The 17,060-nt window shown below is 39.6% G+C and overlaps 1 protein-coding gene across 1 annotated transcript; it reads left to right on the top strand.

The window, feature by feature from the left end:
* The first annotated feature begins 11,751 nt into the window (after nucleotides 1–11,751).
* wfikkn2b (WAP, follistatin/kazal, immunoglobulin, kunitz and netrin domain containing 2b) lies at nucleotides 11,752–15,784 on the top strand. The gene is made up of 2 exons (XM_064322984.1): nucleotides 11,752–12,380; nucleotides 12,884–15,784. The coding sequence occupies exons 1-2, from the start codon at nucleotides 12,183–12,185 to the stop codon at nucleotides 14,393–14,395; spliced, it is 1,710 nt and encodes a 569-aa protein (XP_064179054.1). The 5' UTR covers nucleotides 11,752–12,182; the 3' UTR covers nucleotides 14,396–15,784.
* Nucleotides 15,785–17,060: the final 1,276 nt, after the last annotated feature.

Here is a 17,060-nt window from a genome sequence, read left to right as displayed (position 1 = left end):
CTGAGCTTGTTTTTTTATTTCTGTGTTGTCTATGCTGCCGATAGTGATTCGTTTTTAGTTTTTAGATGCTTTCAAATTGACTGTTTTGTGGTACACCACAAGAGGGGGTATTTTAGTCACTATTGACTCTTGCTTCCTCCTACCATTCATTTGGGAAGTTTTACATTCAAGGAACGCACTGACATTTTGGACTGGACAATTCCTTAATTACTGCCATTTTTCTTGATGGGTACTTTTATGTTTCAAGAAGGGTGTAATGTTTTTATGTTTTGGTGTAGTCAGAATGTAGTCAGTCATTGTGAGATATTTATGAGTCTGGTTTAATCAGTACTGAGGGCATAGTGTTTGGTTTAAATTGTGTGCATGTCTGAATGTAACTTTATTAATGTTGGCTGTAATTATAAACATCAAGATATCCTACATGCATAATTTAAATTGCACAGTGCCAACACCGCAAGCATTACATTTATTTCTGATGAGACGGCTATTTTCATTCATCAGATCAAGAGGGATCAGCTTAGTCATGACACGTTCACTCGAGCAGGGTTTTTGATAAATGGACAGATTTGAAAGATTCCCTGCCATGCGGTTCACGGAGAGTGACAAACATTGGCAGCGCTGCAGACTTCCTGATGGGAGACAAGTTTATTCTCAGACACCTCGCAGCAAGACGCCTCACGCTCTGCGCTAGGATTTCGGGTACAGCACGTTGTTGGCCTTCCTACCTAGCGCTGTTTTCCGACCATGACTGTGTGTTGTTTTTTTCATTATGCTGGGAGCAGCGGCCCCCACCAGTCTTGACAGGTGATGTCCCAGCAGAGGATGGATGAGTCCAGGGTGCCAGGATGCTAAGTAATGTTTCTCCCTGTAGGCAAGCCACATGAAATATTACTAGGTTTGGCTTCCTTCCTCCCTGATCATTTGATGCTGCAGGTGGGGAATATTAAGGGGGGGAGAACTCATATATTCCAAGTGGTGACAAAGCAAGAAGTTACTGTGTATTAAAACAAAGTCGACATTGTTATTCTATTGCTTGTCTCCTTTTTTTCTTTTGCCCCACTGTCAACGTCTCTCCCAGTGGAATGTCTGTGGCAATACATCTGCTTTTTTAATAAGTTTTTTTTTTTTTTTATATAATTTTTTTATATATAGTTTATGGCACATTGAGTACTCTTTTTTGGTGGGGGTGATCAAAGATTCTTTAATTGCTTTCGGTCAACAGTGTACCATAGAAGACAAGTCTGACATGATTTGTTATACAAATGATAATGTGACCCACGTAAGAAACAAGAGATCTTTAAAATGATGTGTCCTTAATTGGTGTTTTCAGTGCTTCATATGAATGTTTATCATACAAAATGTGAATAAGGATCTCCCATTTGCAGTTGATTCCTATTCACCTTATTGCATGTAGTTTGGTAGCTACAACACTATTCACTCTGCTGTTTTTGCAGTATTTACCTGTGCTATTGCTTGTGCAAATGTGGGCAGTATACCATTCATCTTCACGGCAACTTGGAAAGTTGTTAATCATGAGAAATAATAACAGGGCCAGGAATCAATAGGTTTTGGGATTTACACCACAGGGGAAGTTAGATGGAGGAAGTTCCAGCTAAGAGTGCAGCCAGGCCCAGTGTTGATCCAGAGTAAGTTGGTTTTCTTCTTTTGTAATGAATGTGGTCAACTAAATCATGACTGGATCAATTAATAATTAATAACCTGTATATACATTAGAGCCTGACCAATGTGGGATTTCTGAGACCAATATCAATATGATGGCAGATATAGTGAATTTGTGAGCAGGAATGAAAATAAGACCTTTTCCCTGTGTGGTAGGCTTACCAGATCCTGTTTTTTTCCCAGACATTCATTTTGTTCTGGGACCAAAATATCCATCCAGGTGGGATTTCTAAATTCAAAAAGTGTCTGGTTAGGTTTTGCTCGCTCCAGACCATATAGGCCTAAACAAACATATAGCCAGTAGGCTACAGAGTGCAAATGGTGGGGGGAGTTGACTTTTGGCAACTTTACACTGCCAGTTCACAAGTTGCCAGAATTCGATTTATAACAAGGGCAGTGCAGAGGCAGTTCAAGGACTGATGGCACACAGGTATCCATTTGAACTGGTTGGACATTTCAGTGAGCTGGACTAGCTGCTCCTTCCTGTCTGCTGCCTTCCTCTGTCCCAACCGCTGAATTTTGCTGAGGAATTCTTTCACTCGCTCAGCCACTCTGCCCATCTTCCATGTAGGCGCACAAGTTTGTCTTCAATATGATGGCCCACTTCTGATACTAGTGTAGCAATCGCATTAAGTGACCAGCCAGTTACTAGATCAAGCTAGGTCTTCACCAAGACAAATTGCACTTTATTTAGTAGGCAAAAGCTTTAAGAACGCATGGAACAGACTGACCACAAAAATCGCGCTGCAAGCCCGTTTATACTGCCCTGGGCTCACTTTGCAAATTGTACTTGCTGCATATCCTAAATGCATCACAGACAGTCTAGCAAGCCAATCTGTAGCTAGCTTCCCCACAGTACACACACAAAGACAGCTAGCTAGGACCATTAACCACCACTATTTGTGGGTAAAGAAATAGCCATTTGCAAATGTTAGCTAGTTCCTTTAGTGAAAACAACATCACATGTAGCCTAGCTCAGACCTAAATTGCAGTTGGAACGCAAATAATAAGCTAACTAGCCTAGCCTAGCTAGCTAGCATAGTAATGGTTGTTAAATTTTCCAACACATTCTGTAGCATTAGCCTGTCTGTACCGATGTCTAGGTAGCGATAGCTAGAATTTTCCAGCTCACTCCCATAACATTATTACTGTGTTATGCAGCACTTGAAACAAAGGTCTCTTGTAGCTCATAATCCATGGAAGCGTACTGTTGTGTTTTCCATAGTTGGCAACCACTTACAGGGGCAGAGTTTCGACTTTTGATCAAGAGCACCTAGAGAGGCAGTGTCATGCTTTGGGTTTGGTTTGCAGTTCTCCATTTACAAGTGCAAATCCTGGTGGAAACAAGACCAAGTCAAAACCTAGTATATAGCTGGACCGAACTGGCCGACCAATGATGTAACTTCATCACTCAGTCACTCAGTCCAGCCAAAAAACAAGAAAAATTTGGGACCTGTGAGTTCATATTTTGCTGTCTACCTGTTCCCTTGATAACAAATACAGTGATTGCTAATGGTGGTAATGCAGTGATAACAGATAATGGATAATTCCACAGGTGATGGGTGTGTACCCAACTCTATAGGGACAGATGTGATTTTTCTTCATCCAGCATTAACGCATCTGATTAAATAGAACATATTCTCCCTGGTTTACCCTCTTTTGTGGAACAGAGAGACCACTTCTTTTCTGTTCACATAGTTATAATTAACAAAAGTATCCTAGATTTAAAGTTTCTTCTTCCTCTATAATTTTAATAATCTCGTTAGGCACCGCCATGTTTTCACAAAAGGTCAGGAGTGTCATTACCATACAAACAACAGAACCCTCTCTGCAGGCTTAAACGCCAGACATCCTGCAACTTTTTTATTTTTGTTGAGCAACTCTATTTGAAAGTGTCTGGACAAAGTATACATTAGCCTTGACTGTTTTCACAAGCTCTGCTCACTGACAAAGTAGACTAGGCTATAGGTAAAGGTAACAGGATGCAACTATCAATAGCAAACATTCCAGGTTGCATGATCCACAAAGTTCTGGACAGCAAGAAACACTAGTAGATGGAGTCCTAGGAGCATCCATGTGTCGGTGTTTATGAAATAGACTATATAGCCTATATCTGTCTTATATATCGGTTACATGTCCTCCTTGATTACTGATGCAGGTATGTTCAAAACTGCAAATATTGGCCCCATATTTTGGTTGTCTGATATATCGGTTGGGCTCTGACATACGCTCACTGGCCACTTTATTAGTACACCCCTAGTACCAGGTAGGACCCCCTTTTGCCTCCAGAAGAGTCTGATGGCATGGGTTCAACAGCATGGGTTCAACAAAGTGCTGGAAACAATAGGTATTTTGGTTCATGCTGACTCAGTACCATCATGCAGTTCCTGCAAATTTTCAGCAACAATGCTTAGGTATACTGTGGCAATCAAATGATGCTCAATTTGTATTAATGGGCCAAATGTTGTCAAGAAAACATTCCTATTACCATTACACCACCACCACCTGCCTACACTGTTGGCACAAGGCAGGATGAATCCATGGATTCATGCTGTATACACCAAATTCTGACCCACCATCTGCATTTCACAGCAGAAACTGAGATTCGTCCGACCAGGTGACATTTTTCCAATCTTCAGTTATCTAGTTTTGGTGATCGCATGCCCATCCACTTTAGGGTTAAATCAGTTTTGTGTTCAGAGATGACATTCTGCACGCAATTGTTGTAAACAGCTGTTATTTGAGAATTTTTGGCCTTTCTGTTACCTTGAACAAGTCTGCCCATTCTTTGACCTCTCTCATTAATCAGGTGCTTTTGGCCACAGAAGTGCCACTCACTGGATGTTTTTTATTTATCACGCCATTCTCTGTAAACTCTAGAGACTGTAGTGTGTGAAGATCCCAAGAGGGCAGCAGCTTTTTCTGAGATGCTGAAACCACCACATCTGGTACCAACAATCATACCACAGTCAAAATCACTTAGATTACATATCTTGCCCATTCTAATGTTTGGGAAACCAAGAACTAAACCTCTTCACCATGTCATGCTTTACATACAGAGTCGCATCCACATGATTTACTGTTTGAAGGAGCAAGCTATTTACATTAACAAGTAGGTGTACCTAAGGAAGCGACCGGTGAGTATAGATAAATGAGTCTACTGTAGACACCTTTGTGGGGGAGAAAAAAATAGTCTTGTCTCAAACACACTGGATGATGTGGATGACTTTGAAAACTCACAAATGCAGAAAAAATCTTTTATGAATTACACATTGCAAAATCACACTAACCACACTTAAAGCTATGATTTGGCAATGCGCAGGCAAATTTTAAATGGAGTCAACAGCAAGAGCCAAACAGCCTCCGGGGAGCAGAACAGGAAACTACTAGCAAATCATCTTGAGCAATTTAAAACATTCTGTTCAGTTTAAAGCTTGCAAAATGTTTTCTTGTGCTTAAAAACAATCAACCTTTTATTGTCAGTGCATTCATAGCCCCAGGTCTTGTCTATCATCCCTTAGACATGTTTGACAAGAGTTTATTAATTTTTGTTCAAACTCAAACACCTTATTGATCAAAGGCATATCAGGTATTGTCTTTATTAGGGGCAAGTGAGGTGAGTTGTCTCCTGTGTGACGGACGTAAAGAATGCAGTATGCTGTAGTTGCTCCTTCAGGTATCAATCATGTGCTGCGGTGTGCTGTGCTCTCTCTGTGCCAGCACTTTGAAATAGTCTCCTTGTTGCCTGAAAGATGTCAGATGGGCTCAATCAGTGCTGGAGGCCTTGATACCCTGAACATGAACCTACATCCACATGTAGATGGACCATCACAATATCATCTGAGCCTTTAACATCTAAATGGTTGTGGCCAAAAATAATGCAATACACTACAATTTGAACATAACACAATGTGAATATTAGGTTTATCTCAACTATGTTTAGAGTTATTCTTCATATTAATGAAAATGTGATTTGTATTTTTGGGGGTATTTTTAATTGTTATTTTGTATCACCCCCCATAATTCTGTGGCCTTACTTTTACATGTACCTATGAAGTTCCGTCCTTGGTTGAATATATTACCTCCTGAACCAATTTGTTGACAAACAATAATTAATTTATACCACAGACAAAGTACTCCAGGTATAGAAATGGAAGCCTCTTAGAGAATTATCCAAAGTTTCTTAGCTGTAGTACTTGTTGAACCATGTCCACCCCCCAGGAGGTTGTCGGGTTCTGTGCTGGTGTGCAGAGCTGAAGCGCTTAGTATGCCCATAGTGGGTGACATTTCAAGTGTTTGCAGCTTAGTTGCATGACTACAGGACAGCTGTTAATGAAAATGTCTTTGTACTTGGATCAAGGGGTCAAGTCTGCATTATTTTCCACATTGCTTGGTTTCTAATGTACAGTGCATGTACATGAAAGGAATTTTAATTAGCTTAATGGCTTCATTACTGTCAAATCTCATTGAAACAATACATATCTTTACCTGCCCACAAAATATAATGTCTAGACACACTATGAGAGGATTGCACAGCAATAAAAAAATGAAAGATTGTGAATCCAAGAATCTTTAAAACATACCTTTATACTTTGCATGTTCTTAAAGTTACATACTTAAGAACATACATAAGTCTAATATTGTTATTGCACATAGTACACATTTAATTGTGCTTAGGGTTAGGGTCTTAATTTTTAAGAACAAATGTTACCATGCACTTATAAACTAGAGGTGGGCATGAAGGACGGTAATTGTTTTTGGATTTCTGGATTTAATACTTCTTATTTAACTAGAGTAATTGTTTACATGATCTGACATTTTAGCTAAATTTTTGATAAGCCTATGAATGATAGCTGTGAACAGAATATTCTTGGGTCCCTTCGAGAAGCAATTACTGTGATCTAACCTACCAGTGAGCTGGCATCAGTTTAACTAATCAACTAACTGAGCCAGAATAATTTCTGGGAATAAAAATGTGCCTGTCCAAAGATGCCCATGCTTGTTCTAAATTGAAGATTTGTCAACATAGTGCTGGCCACTAACATAATGCCACAGTCCATTAAACAAATAGTAACATCTGTCATAAGTATCCATGGGTGCAGGCACATTTCAATGGGAAAGTCCTTTTGTGCTGTTGAATATAGACTTGTTGGTACCCTCTGTACACTGTACAGTCTGTCGACTTGTCCCAGCTCAGATAAAGTGACATCTGACTCAATTACTTTGCTGCTTTTAAAGGACTGCCTTCTCTAAGATGGGTTTGGTCTGGTTTCACTCATTCTTCATGTCTGGAAATAAGATTATCTGGGCACTTTGCCCATCTGAGCACCTCTCTTTAGTCCAAAATTCAGACAGCGTAATAAGCTTAAATAAAAAATAATATCCCATTTGTGTTCTTTTTTTCTTCAGTGACTATCTGGCAAGGATGACTATTCATTTTTGCAAAGAGCACTTGAGGACAAGTAATTTCCAGGAATCTTGTCCTGAGGATAAATGGAGTTGTTTACAGCTCTTAATCTGTTGCACAACTGTAAACCATGTGTGTGGGTGGGGAGGGGAGAGGGTGCTACACATCAGGTGTCACGTACCAACTTCTTGCAATAGCTGTCTATTCTTAAATTATACCTTATAAGGAAAAAACTGAAATAAAGGTAATAAATAAAAATATTCAAATGCTGTTTCCATTGTAATGTTAAACTGAAGGTTAATCTTTCATTATCTGTACATACAGAAGTTAAACTATGCATTTTTAGATGTATGTCACTGGATTTTCTGTCAATGCCACTTGCAACACTATGCAGAGGAAGTAGTCTTCTGGTTTTAATGGAAATCAAGGGGATTTTGTCTAAGCTGGTCATAACTGAAGTATTTTACTCACAAACTAAGTCTAGACATTTCACTTTGTGGCATAACTTCACCTTACTTGTAGATTACATACACCACGAAATTAGAAATGTAGCTAAAAGGTCGGATCAAATAAATCATTGAGCCAGTAAAACAACTATGATCAGAAGTTGCCGATCCCTGCACTAAAACCTCAAGAAAGAAACATTGAATTATGTGCAGAAAGAGTACAACATTTCTGCAACAATGTTACTGTACTCAGCATAGTCTGGGGAACTGTTTGAGTACAGATATTCTTTCGTTCAGTTGTTCGGAGTTCCAGCTTGACCACACTCTAAATCAGGGGCTTACTGTGGCTATCTCCACTCCTATAAACGTGACAAATGTCCCAATTCCACACTATCTGTTGTCCGAATGTTGTTCAAGGTGCTTGTTCAAACAAAGGCATAGCTTCAAACAGGGATGCAATTAACACTTAAAAAAGTAAACTTAAAAACATCTTCTGAAAGATCAGTAGCGACATACAAGATTATTGGCTACTTCCAGTAATCATGTCACAAAAAACCTTAATGTCGAAAGTCTATTTTTTGTAAATCTAGACAGACATAATGATCCACCAAAATAAAGCCTGCGATTCTTTAATAAAATCACTTATACGGTAACATATATCATCTACTTTGGGGGATTTTATTAAACACAGAGATCTGGCAAGAAGTTCAAAGAGCTGCACGTAAATACAAGGAGCAGAAATCAAGGTACTATAACAATGTATTAGCTAGATATTCAGCAAACAGTAGACATTTTGTTATAGCATCTGCTTGTGTATCAATTAACTACTGTAGCTAGTGGTAACTTAGTTTAGCAAGCTAGTATATGAGCCAGCCAAATACCACTGTTCCAAAATCCCAAATTATATACAGTTACATTATATACATTATATACATCCCCTCAGAATCGCACAATTTGCTAATTGTACATTGTTGTTTCATATACTAAGAACATACAAATAAGCTCTACAAGTTCAATAATTATTATAATTAATGCATATTCATTATTAATACATGCATTTAGAATTTCAAGTTATAGTTAACATTCAAGTTATTGTTCTCCAAAAAATATTTATTTCATACTTCAATTATGTAGACATGCTGAATTAAGTATTTCTCAGTATATATGAAACTTTCCCACAATTGATCATAAATTATTTATCTGGTCAGATAAAACTGTAGTCCTCCCTTCAGACAAGCAAGACTACAGGCAGGGTAGTCTCAGTCATCTTTGATTTACAGTGTTAGACAAACCTTGTGACATTTATTACAGAGCTGTGAAATAGATTAAAGTTTGGACCCCCCAATGTCTGCACTGTATCTTCATAAGCTTGTGAAGTTCTTTTTCAGTATATGTGGATAAAGGACAGGAAGCGGGCACAAAGAAAGCAATCACACTAACAGATCTTCCAAAAGAGACTGTAATTTTACAATAACTATGAATAAATTTGCTGTACTTTTTTATTTTATAAGAGGAAAAAAAGCTTTGGGGATTTTATCAAAAAGGCAATTCCAAGTATTCTAAGATGTTTGCATGGATTTCAATTGTTAAATTTTTATCTGATTCAATTATTCTTAAATCTCCATTCTTCGTACTTAAAATGTTTGTAACTAAGCACAATACATACAGCAGTTGTTTAGAAAAAAGATTTAAATTATTTATTACATAAGAATTTTTTTGTATATTTTTACAGTTTGTTTTTAAAACATTGATAACCCTATGAAGAAAAGGGTATTGTGGAAGAAAAGGACCGGACACAGCTACACCCTGTTGTTTTGGATGACAGATCGTCACAAAATCAGAAGATGAAACATAGATATTTGCCAAAGTCCACAAAGGTATCATTCTGTCTAAGGGGCAGATTTTAGTATTTTAATAAATGCACTTTTTTGTTTTTGATCACAGTTACCATACTGTGAAACAAAAATACATTACAGAATCTTGCAAATAAATGATCACAACAACAGATTTTTTTGCTGTTTTCTGGCACAAGTTCAAAAAGACTGCAAGTGATCAAAGACGATCAAAGTCAAGGTCTGTTTGTGGACAACACGTGCTAAAGTCAGTGTGAACGGCAGGCTCTCTGCACAGATCTGTTACTCAATTTCTGACATCCATTCATTCCAACATTTCCACGCTATGCAGAGAATGTGAGGCCTTAGCTTCCCAGTGGTGAGGTGGGAATGCTGGGACACTTGTAAACTGAAACAAAAGGGCTAACAGGATGTGAAGGTCCCTTGAAAAGGGCGACTGAATGTTTTTGGGATAATAATGTACAACCTTGTTAATTATGGGGCTACCATGCTGTGTGCATGTGATCTGTCTGTAACTGTGGAGTGTGGCAGATGGACGGGATGGCAGAGTGGAACTGGGACAAGTGGAAAGACAGGGGAACACGAGCAGCCCAAGTACAGGCAGGAGAGATGTCAGACAAAGGAACATATAGAAGTATGGTTGATAGCTGATACACATGTTTCTAAGATCACCAGACTAGGGCAGCATGCTAAAATCAACTAATTATTGAACATTCTCATAGGCTGCATGGTTACCCCAACTTATATATATATATATACAGTACATACATACACAAACATACAGACAGGTGACAAATTAAAGGAAAAACCAACATTAAGTGTCTCGGTAAGGTGTTGGGCCATTACAAGCTGCCAGAACAGCTTCAATGGAACTTGACATAGATTCTACAAGTCTCTGGAACTCTCCTGGAGGGATGGAACACCATTCTTCCAAAAGGTATTTCCTCATTTGGTGTTTTGATGATGGTGGTGGAGAGCGTTGTCTTACATATCGGTCCAAAATCTCCCACAGGTGTTCAATTGGGTTGAAATCTGGTGACTGCAAAGGCCATATCATACGATTCACATCATATTTGCATACTCCTCAAACCATTCAGTGACCCCTTGTGCTCTGGGGATGGGGGCATTGTCATTCTGGATGAGACCACTCCGATCAGGATAAAGGTTATCACTCACTCATTTATTTATTTATTTATTTATTTATATTTTGGGATTTACATCATAAGCTTGCTGTAACTCCAATGTGGAGGAGCAAGTATAGGCATTTTTACTGTCCTCAACAGAACTTTTCACTCCACGTGTACCATACTTTGGAATCAAACTACTTTTTCAGGATGCAAATGTGAGAGGATTGTATATGCCATGAACATCAAGTCCAAACCACAACAGAGAAAAAGAGATTTCGTTTTTCAGCTGCAGACAGTTTAATAAACATTTTTCTGTGGCAGGAAACCACAAGATACACACAGTGGCCAATCTCATGTTAATGCAAGCCTCTGACAGACACTATAAGCACTGCTAGTACAATGTCCCCCAGGTCTGCACTCTTGGGTTTGGAAAAAGACGTGTCTCTCATGAACAGTTTGGTGTTTGCTCATAAGAATCTTTCCTGTCTGGATGTTGTTTCAGGGGCTTTTTAGATGAGATAATTGACACGAGATAATAACTAAACACATTCCTGAAGGGAAGTGCGTTTTTTCTTTCTTTATCTAATTCAAAGTTTATTCTTACTTGCTTTCATATATTAAAATAGTCTTACGCTTGAACTCACAACTTTAAACCCTCTTGAAACATACTTCAGCATATTTACAAATCGAAAGAAATCCGCCATTTTATCATAAAAAACACCGAATTGCACGGTAATATTTTTTTTATTTTTTATTTTTTACAATTTGTGACCATATGAAGGGATAAGGTGCAATTTAATAATGCCTGTAAAAAGCGTAGCCAATGCTATAAAAGTGTGGCAAACTAATAAAAAATAATTCGGTATTTCGCAAACGATGAATTGGCTAACACGAATCCAACCTTATAATAATGCGCCAATAAGTCAATGAGGAGTTTTCTTCAACAACATTAACGTGTAGTTGTATTGGACATACCTCGTGAAAGCTGAATTCGTTATTTAATGAAGAAGGACTCACTTTAAAGTCCACGAACAGATATTTCCATCACACCTGTACGGGGAGCAGGGGTGGTAGCCTACCCTTGGTTACTTGCCGCGGGGTCCGCCAACTATAAAGAGTTTTCACAATAAGGATTACAAAACTAAATATTGCTTAAAAGAACAGTGGATGGCCAAAAAAAACTCTGTACGTGTCATATCTCCCACTGCACGCCTGTACGCAGATTAAACGTGCAAAGGGTTAAAATGGGTTTTCAGCGATTCCGAAACAGGCAGGTGTCCCAACCCAATTTTACGACTGATGTTTTTGAAGTCTGAAATCCTTTCAAGTTCTCAGAGTCAATTCATAACTGTCACTTGCGCGTAAGGGCGAGTAGTCGGGGGAATAGCCAGCGTAGTTGTAGGCTTAACTTGAAAAGGAAAGTAATAGGGTATAAATACTGCTACCGAAACTAGCAAGACTTGAGTCAGAACTCCATTGAATCGAAAGAGCACAACATATCTCTCTACTCTCTCGAGGTCTTGCTGGTTTTTTGTTTTTATTATTATTATTGAGAGATATTATTTTTCAATTAAAACAGATTTAAGACAGATTACCTTGGATAGTTTTTTCAGGAGAGTTTCGTTCTTATTTTCTCCCCTTAAAGCTTTGAAATCTGTAAACGCTGAAGATGTGGTGGATGCTGTTTCCGCGCTGGATCTGGTTTTTTGTTGGGCAGTGGATTGTCCTGCTCATGGACGGCCGCGTGAAGGGTATGGCTCTGCCAAGAGTTGTATATTCTCACGCGGGTATCTGTCCAAACGAGATGAACCCCAATTTATGGGTGGATGCCATGAGTACTTGCATGCGGGAGTGCGAATCTGATCAGGTAAGTCTCTGTATGCCATTACGTTTCCTTGCGCTGCTAGATGGAGAATTATGGATACATTCAGTCGCAATCAAGTGCAATCAGTCTACTATCAAGTGAAATTGCCGTACATAAAAAGTCTATGAACTTAAATAACTTGTGAAATAACATAAGAACTTAAGATTCGTAAGTTATTTTATAAATTCATTCTGAGGTTTTTCTGAGTTTTTCCCCATTTCGATTTGAAGTACAAAATTTGAATTTAAAATTAGTTTTAAAAGTGCTTTGAAATTCAGGATTTTCTTTGAAATGTTATTTGATATATAATAATGAATAATACATTTTTTCTATATTTGAAAGCTGTGCTTTCTCACTGTGAATGTGTAGTTAATGCATGGACATTTCTTGCGTTCAAAATTAAAGTACATGAATGCTGCTGAAAAGTAATTAAATGAATGATGAATTGTGAAACAGTCCAGTGTAAGGGCAGACATAAACGTGGGTGCTGTTCCTTTCCCGTCCAGGAATGTGAGACTTTTGAAAAGTGCTGTCCAAATGTCTGTGGGAACAGGAGCTGTGTGGCTGCCCGCTACATGGACATCAAGGGGAAAAAGGGTCCCATGGGAATGCCCAAGGAAGCAACATGCGACAAGTTCATGTGCGCCCAGCAGGGCTCTGAGTGTGACATCTGGGATGGGCAGCCAGTGTGCAAGTGCCGGGACCGCTGTGAGAGGGAGCCCAACTTCACCTGCGCCTCAGATGGCATGACTTACTACAACAAATGCTACATGGATGCGGAAGCCTGCTCAAAGGGCATTTCGCTGTCCGTAGTGACCTGCAGGTACCATCTCACCTGGCCTAACACCAGTCCACTTCCTGTGGAGACCACCGTCCGCCCAACCACGGCTCTTTTGGAGACCACGCCCATGGACATCCAGCCTCCAATCATGGTCAGCAACCCTGTTCACCAGTCTGTGTTTGTGGGCGAGACTGCCAGCTTCTTGTGTGAGGTGACAGGAAAGCCTAAGCCAGAGATCACTTGGGAAAAACAGATGGAAGGGAAGGAAAACATTGTCATGAAGCCTAATCATGTCCGTGGGAATGTGGTGGTCACCAACATCGGCCAGCTGGTCATCTACAATGCCCAGATCCAGGACGCTGGCATCTACACCTGTACGGCAAAAAATTCAGCTGGTCCCATACATGCACACTTTCCCCTTTCTGTAATCCAGAGGGACCCTGTCAAGAAGGATGACCAAAAGAATTCCACTGTCTTTCCTGCAGAGGAGTGTCTGAAGATACCAGACAGCGGAGACTGTGGGGAGGAAAAGATGAGCTGGTACTATGAGGCCAAAAAGAACAACTGCTTCACCTTTAGCTATGGCAACTGCAACAACAATATGAACCACTTTGACACCTATGAGTCATGCATGCAGTCCTGTGGTGCAGAAGTAGCTAACACCTGTGGCCTTCCCACCTTACAGGGTCCCTGCAAAGCCTATGAGCCCCGCTGGGCGTACAGCAGCGTGACAAAGCAATGCCAGTCTTTCATCTACGGGGGCTGTGGGGGTAATGCCAACAACTTTGAGAGCAAAGAAGCCTGTGAAGACATGTGTCCCTTCCCCAAAAACCAGAACTGCAAGATGTGTAAGCCACGACAGAAAATGGTGACCAGCTTCTGCAAGAGTGACTTCGTTATCTTGGGTCACATGACAGAGCTGACGGAGGACCAAGACTCTGGTCATGCCCTCATCACAGTGGAGGAGATTCTGAAAGATGAAAAGATGGGGCTAAAGTTTTTTGGCAAGGAGCCCTTGGAGGTGACCCTACTGAACATGGACTGGAACTGCCCCTGCCCCAACATTACCAGTACCGACGGGCAGGTGATCATCATGGGAGATGTGCACAATGGCATGGCTGTGCTGCAGCCTGACAGCTTTGTGGGCACATCCAGCGTCCGCCGTGTGCGTAAGCTTCGTGAGGTCATCCACAAGAAGACCTGTGACATTTTGAAAGAGTTCCCCAGCATTCAGTAGGTCTGGTGATGACAAGCTGTACACATCTTGACTGCATTGTTTCAAAAGATATTTATAAAGAAAGTGTCCTTGAAAAGTTTAATTTCTAGTTTCCTGAGTGATATCCTAAACAGAATAAATGATAAAAAATATAAATAAACAATAAATAACGGTTATAATAGTTCACAAATGTTACTTGCTACACCTTTACTTGCTGTACACTCACATGCAGTACCTGTTGCTAACTTTATTTATTTTAAATACACGGCAGCTTGTGTATACTATTGTTTGTTTTATTGTTTAAATACCACAATAAACCCTGTCCAATACATTTGATAAATTTGATAACTCAGTTGACACATTTTAAGTACTGCACTTTATTGACAAGGAAATGTGCAATTAAATTGGAACACATTTCTTTGTAAAAATGATGCTAAAGATACATTAAAAAATCTCCCCTGTGGTTCTCTGACTTCATGCTTTGATCAGCTGTATTTGTTTTGAAGGGGTAACGGCTTGGTCGCATGAAGAGGTTGGTTGACATGTTTTTTGACATTGGAACCTATTAACAAGTCAAGTTGTCATCAGAATCTCTGCTCTCTTCCTGCCTTTGTCTCTGCATGCTTCAAAGCAGTGGTAACCAACCGTACTGTAGGTTTTCACTCACACCCTAACAAAGCACATCTTTAACAGTTAGAGATGTTGTTGAGCTCCTAATTAGTAGTAGGTGTGCCAGTAGGTTAAAGTGAAAACATACAGGATGGTAGATCTCCAAGAATAGGGTTGGTAACCATTGCTTCAAAGGCATGTCACGCTTTAAATTTTATTCGCAGGATTGGCTCTTCTTAAGCACTTACAACATTGCATACTGTACATGTATTTTAGTGAAATTAATATCTGAGCTTAGCTTTATTTTTTTCTGTGTGATGGAAATGACCTAGTGCCTCTCAGGCAGTAATACAGAACCATTAAAATGTAAGGTTTTAATGTTATATTTAGTCGTTAGTTAAAGGTTACTAACAGTCAGATGGGAAAAGGCATGCAGTAAACCTTTTGTAATATATTCAAAACTGCTCAAAGCACTTGAACAAGTTGTAATATATTCTCTCTAAGGTTAATTACTACAGACTCCAGGAATCAGAGTGTTTGTATTTGCAAATGTAGCACCTTGTTATTCTGCTAGAATATAAATGTACATGTATTTTGTATGCCTGATATTGCTTTTTTTTCTATTTATTTTTGCTTTCTTCTGTCGCTTTTTTGATTTGAATAAAGAAAATCTTTTATACGATATATTTTTCTTAAGCACTTAAGGTAATGTATTTTCTTTATACGTTGACATTTTCCCAGACATAACACAATTACATTCCTGTGAGAAAAAAAAACAATAAAAATTATTCTGAAGTCAGACCTTATGCCTCAGTAATTTCATCTCCCATTTTTATGGTGATTTGTCCCCCGCCCCCTTCATATTACATTATATTCATACATCTTTACACAACCACAGTTTACATTATATTTGTTGTTGTCAATATTCACACTGTCTTCTGAAAGCAGAAAATATTTTCATGACTACTTCAAACCCATTAGTGTGCAATGACAGAGGGATGTTTTACGATGGCGTTAGACTCCCCTCCACCCCACCCCCGTCTCGTGTAGCCCTCACATTAATTATCAAACAGGTCACATTCTTGCACTGCTCTGGGGAAGTAGTGGTCCTTGGGGGATAGGGTCCAGCCAGACAGTGTGTTCATTTGGGAGTCTGGTCTTTGACATTCGGCTTCATGCCGATCTTTCATGTGTGTGGAGCTGCAGAGGGTTCACTCCTGAGCCCTGTGGGGGGATGACCCCCTTTCTCATCACAATGGGCCAACTTCAGCCAAACATTGACCTCTTCCCAGTAGGCCAGGCTGTAGAGAGGGGGAGCGCTGATAGATGAAGCAGTATTTTAATACAAAATTTGAACTTTTGACTTTCGGAAAACCCAAGATGCAGACCACTTCCTTCAAAAAAAAATGTTGCAACACATGGTCTCCCTGAAGTTTTCCAGGGTGGGCTTCAGACGTCTGTTACCTCAGGCCAAGAGCAGGGCAAACCCTTGACCTTATAAGCTGGGAGTTAAAAAAAAAAAAAAAAAAAGAAAAACGCAAAAGAGAAAGAAAGTGTTTCATTCAGAGGCTGCCAAATATCAACTACAGCCACCAGACACAGTTGCATTAGAGAGTTGGGGCATCCCTATGGTTTTCAGGGGGCCTGCCCTGTCTTATTATGCAGTCATAACACTTAGGAAACAACCAAGAAAACACTAAAGTGTACTTTCTGAAAGTGTGAATAAAAGTGTTTTATATTTTGTCCAAACTGGGATAAATGCTTTTTTAAAAGCAGACAACAACCGAGCGCGTGGAGTGTCCGTGTGTCTGTCTGTATTGTTGTACGCACCACCACCACAGCTATGCAACAGAAATCCTCGGATGTGAAACAATTTCACAAAACCTCCATGAGCTTGAAGCCCACACAGACATAGTGAGCATGATGTGATGACAGGCTACTCTGTGCTTTGGATGACTGACCTGTCAAGAATGATGAAGGAGGGTCGAGAATACTTTTCCAGACTGCCCTTGAATCCCTCTCAAGGCTGCGCATGGCCTTGACTCTCACTTTCAATGGCTACAAGCTTACTTCTTTC

This window comes from Anguilla rostrata, chromosome 2, assembly GCF_018555375.3.
Source record: "Anguilla rostrata isolate EN2019 chromosome 2, ASM1855537v3, whole genome shotgun sequence".
Classification (NCBI taxonomy): Eukaryota; Metazoa; Chordata; class Actinopteri; order Anguilliformes; family Anguillidae; genus Anguilla; species Anguilla rostrata.
The sequence above is the reverse complement of the archived record's forward strand: the minus strand, read 5'-3'. Positions and strand labels throughout refer to the sequence as shown.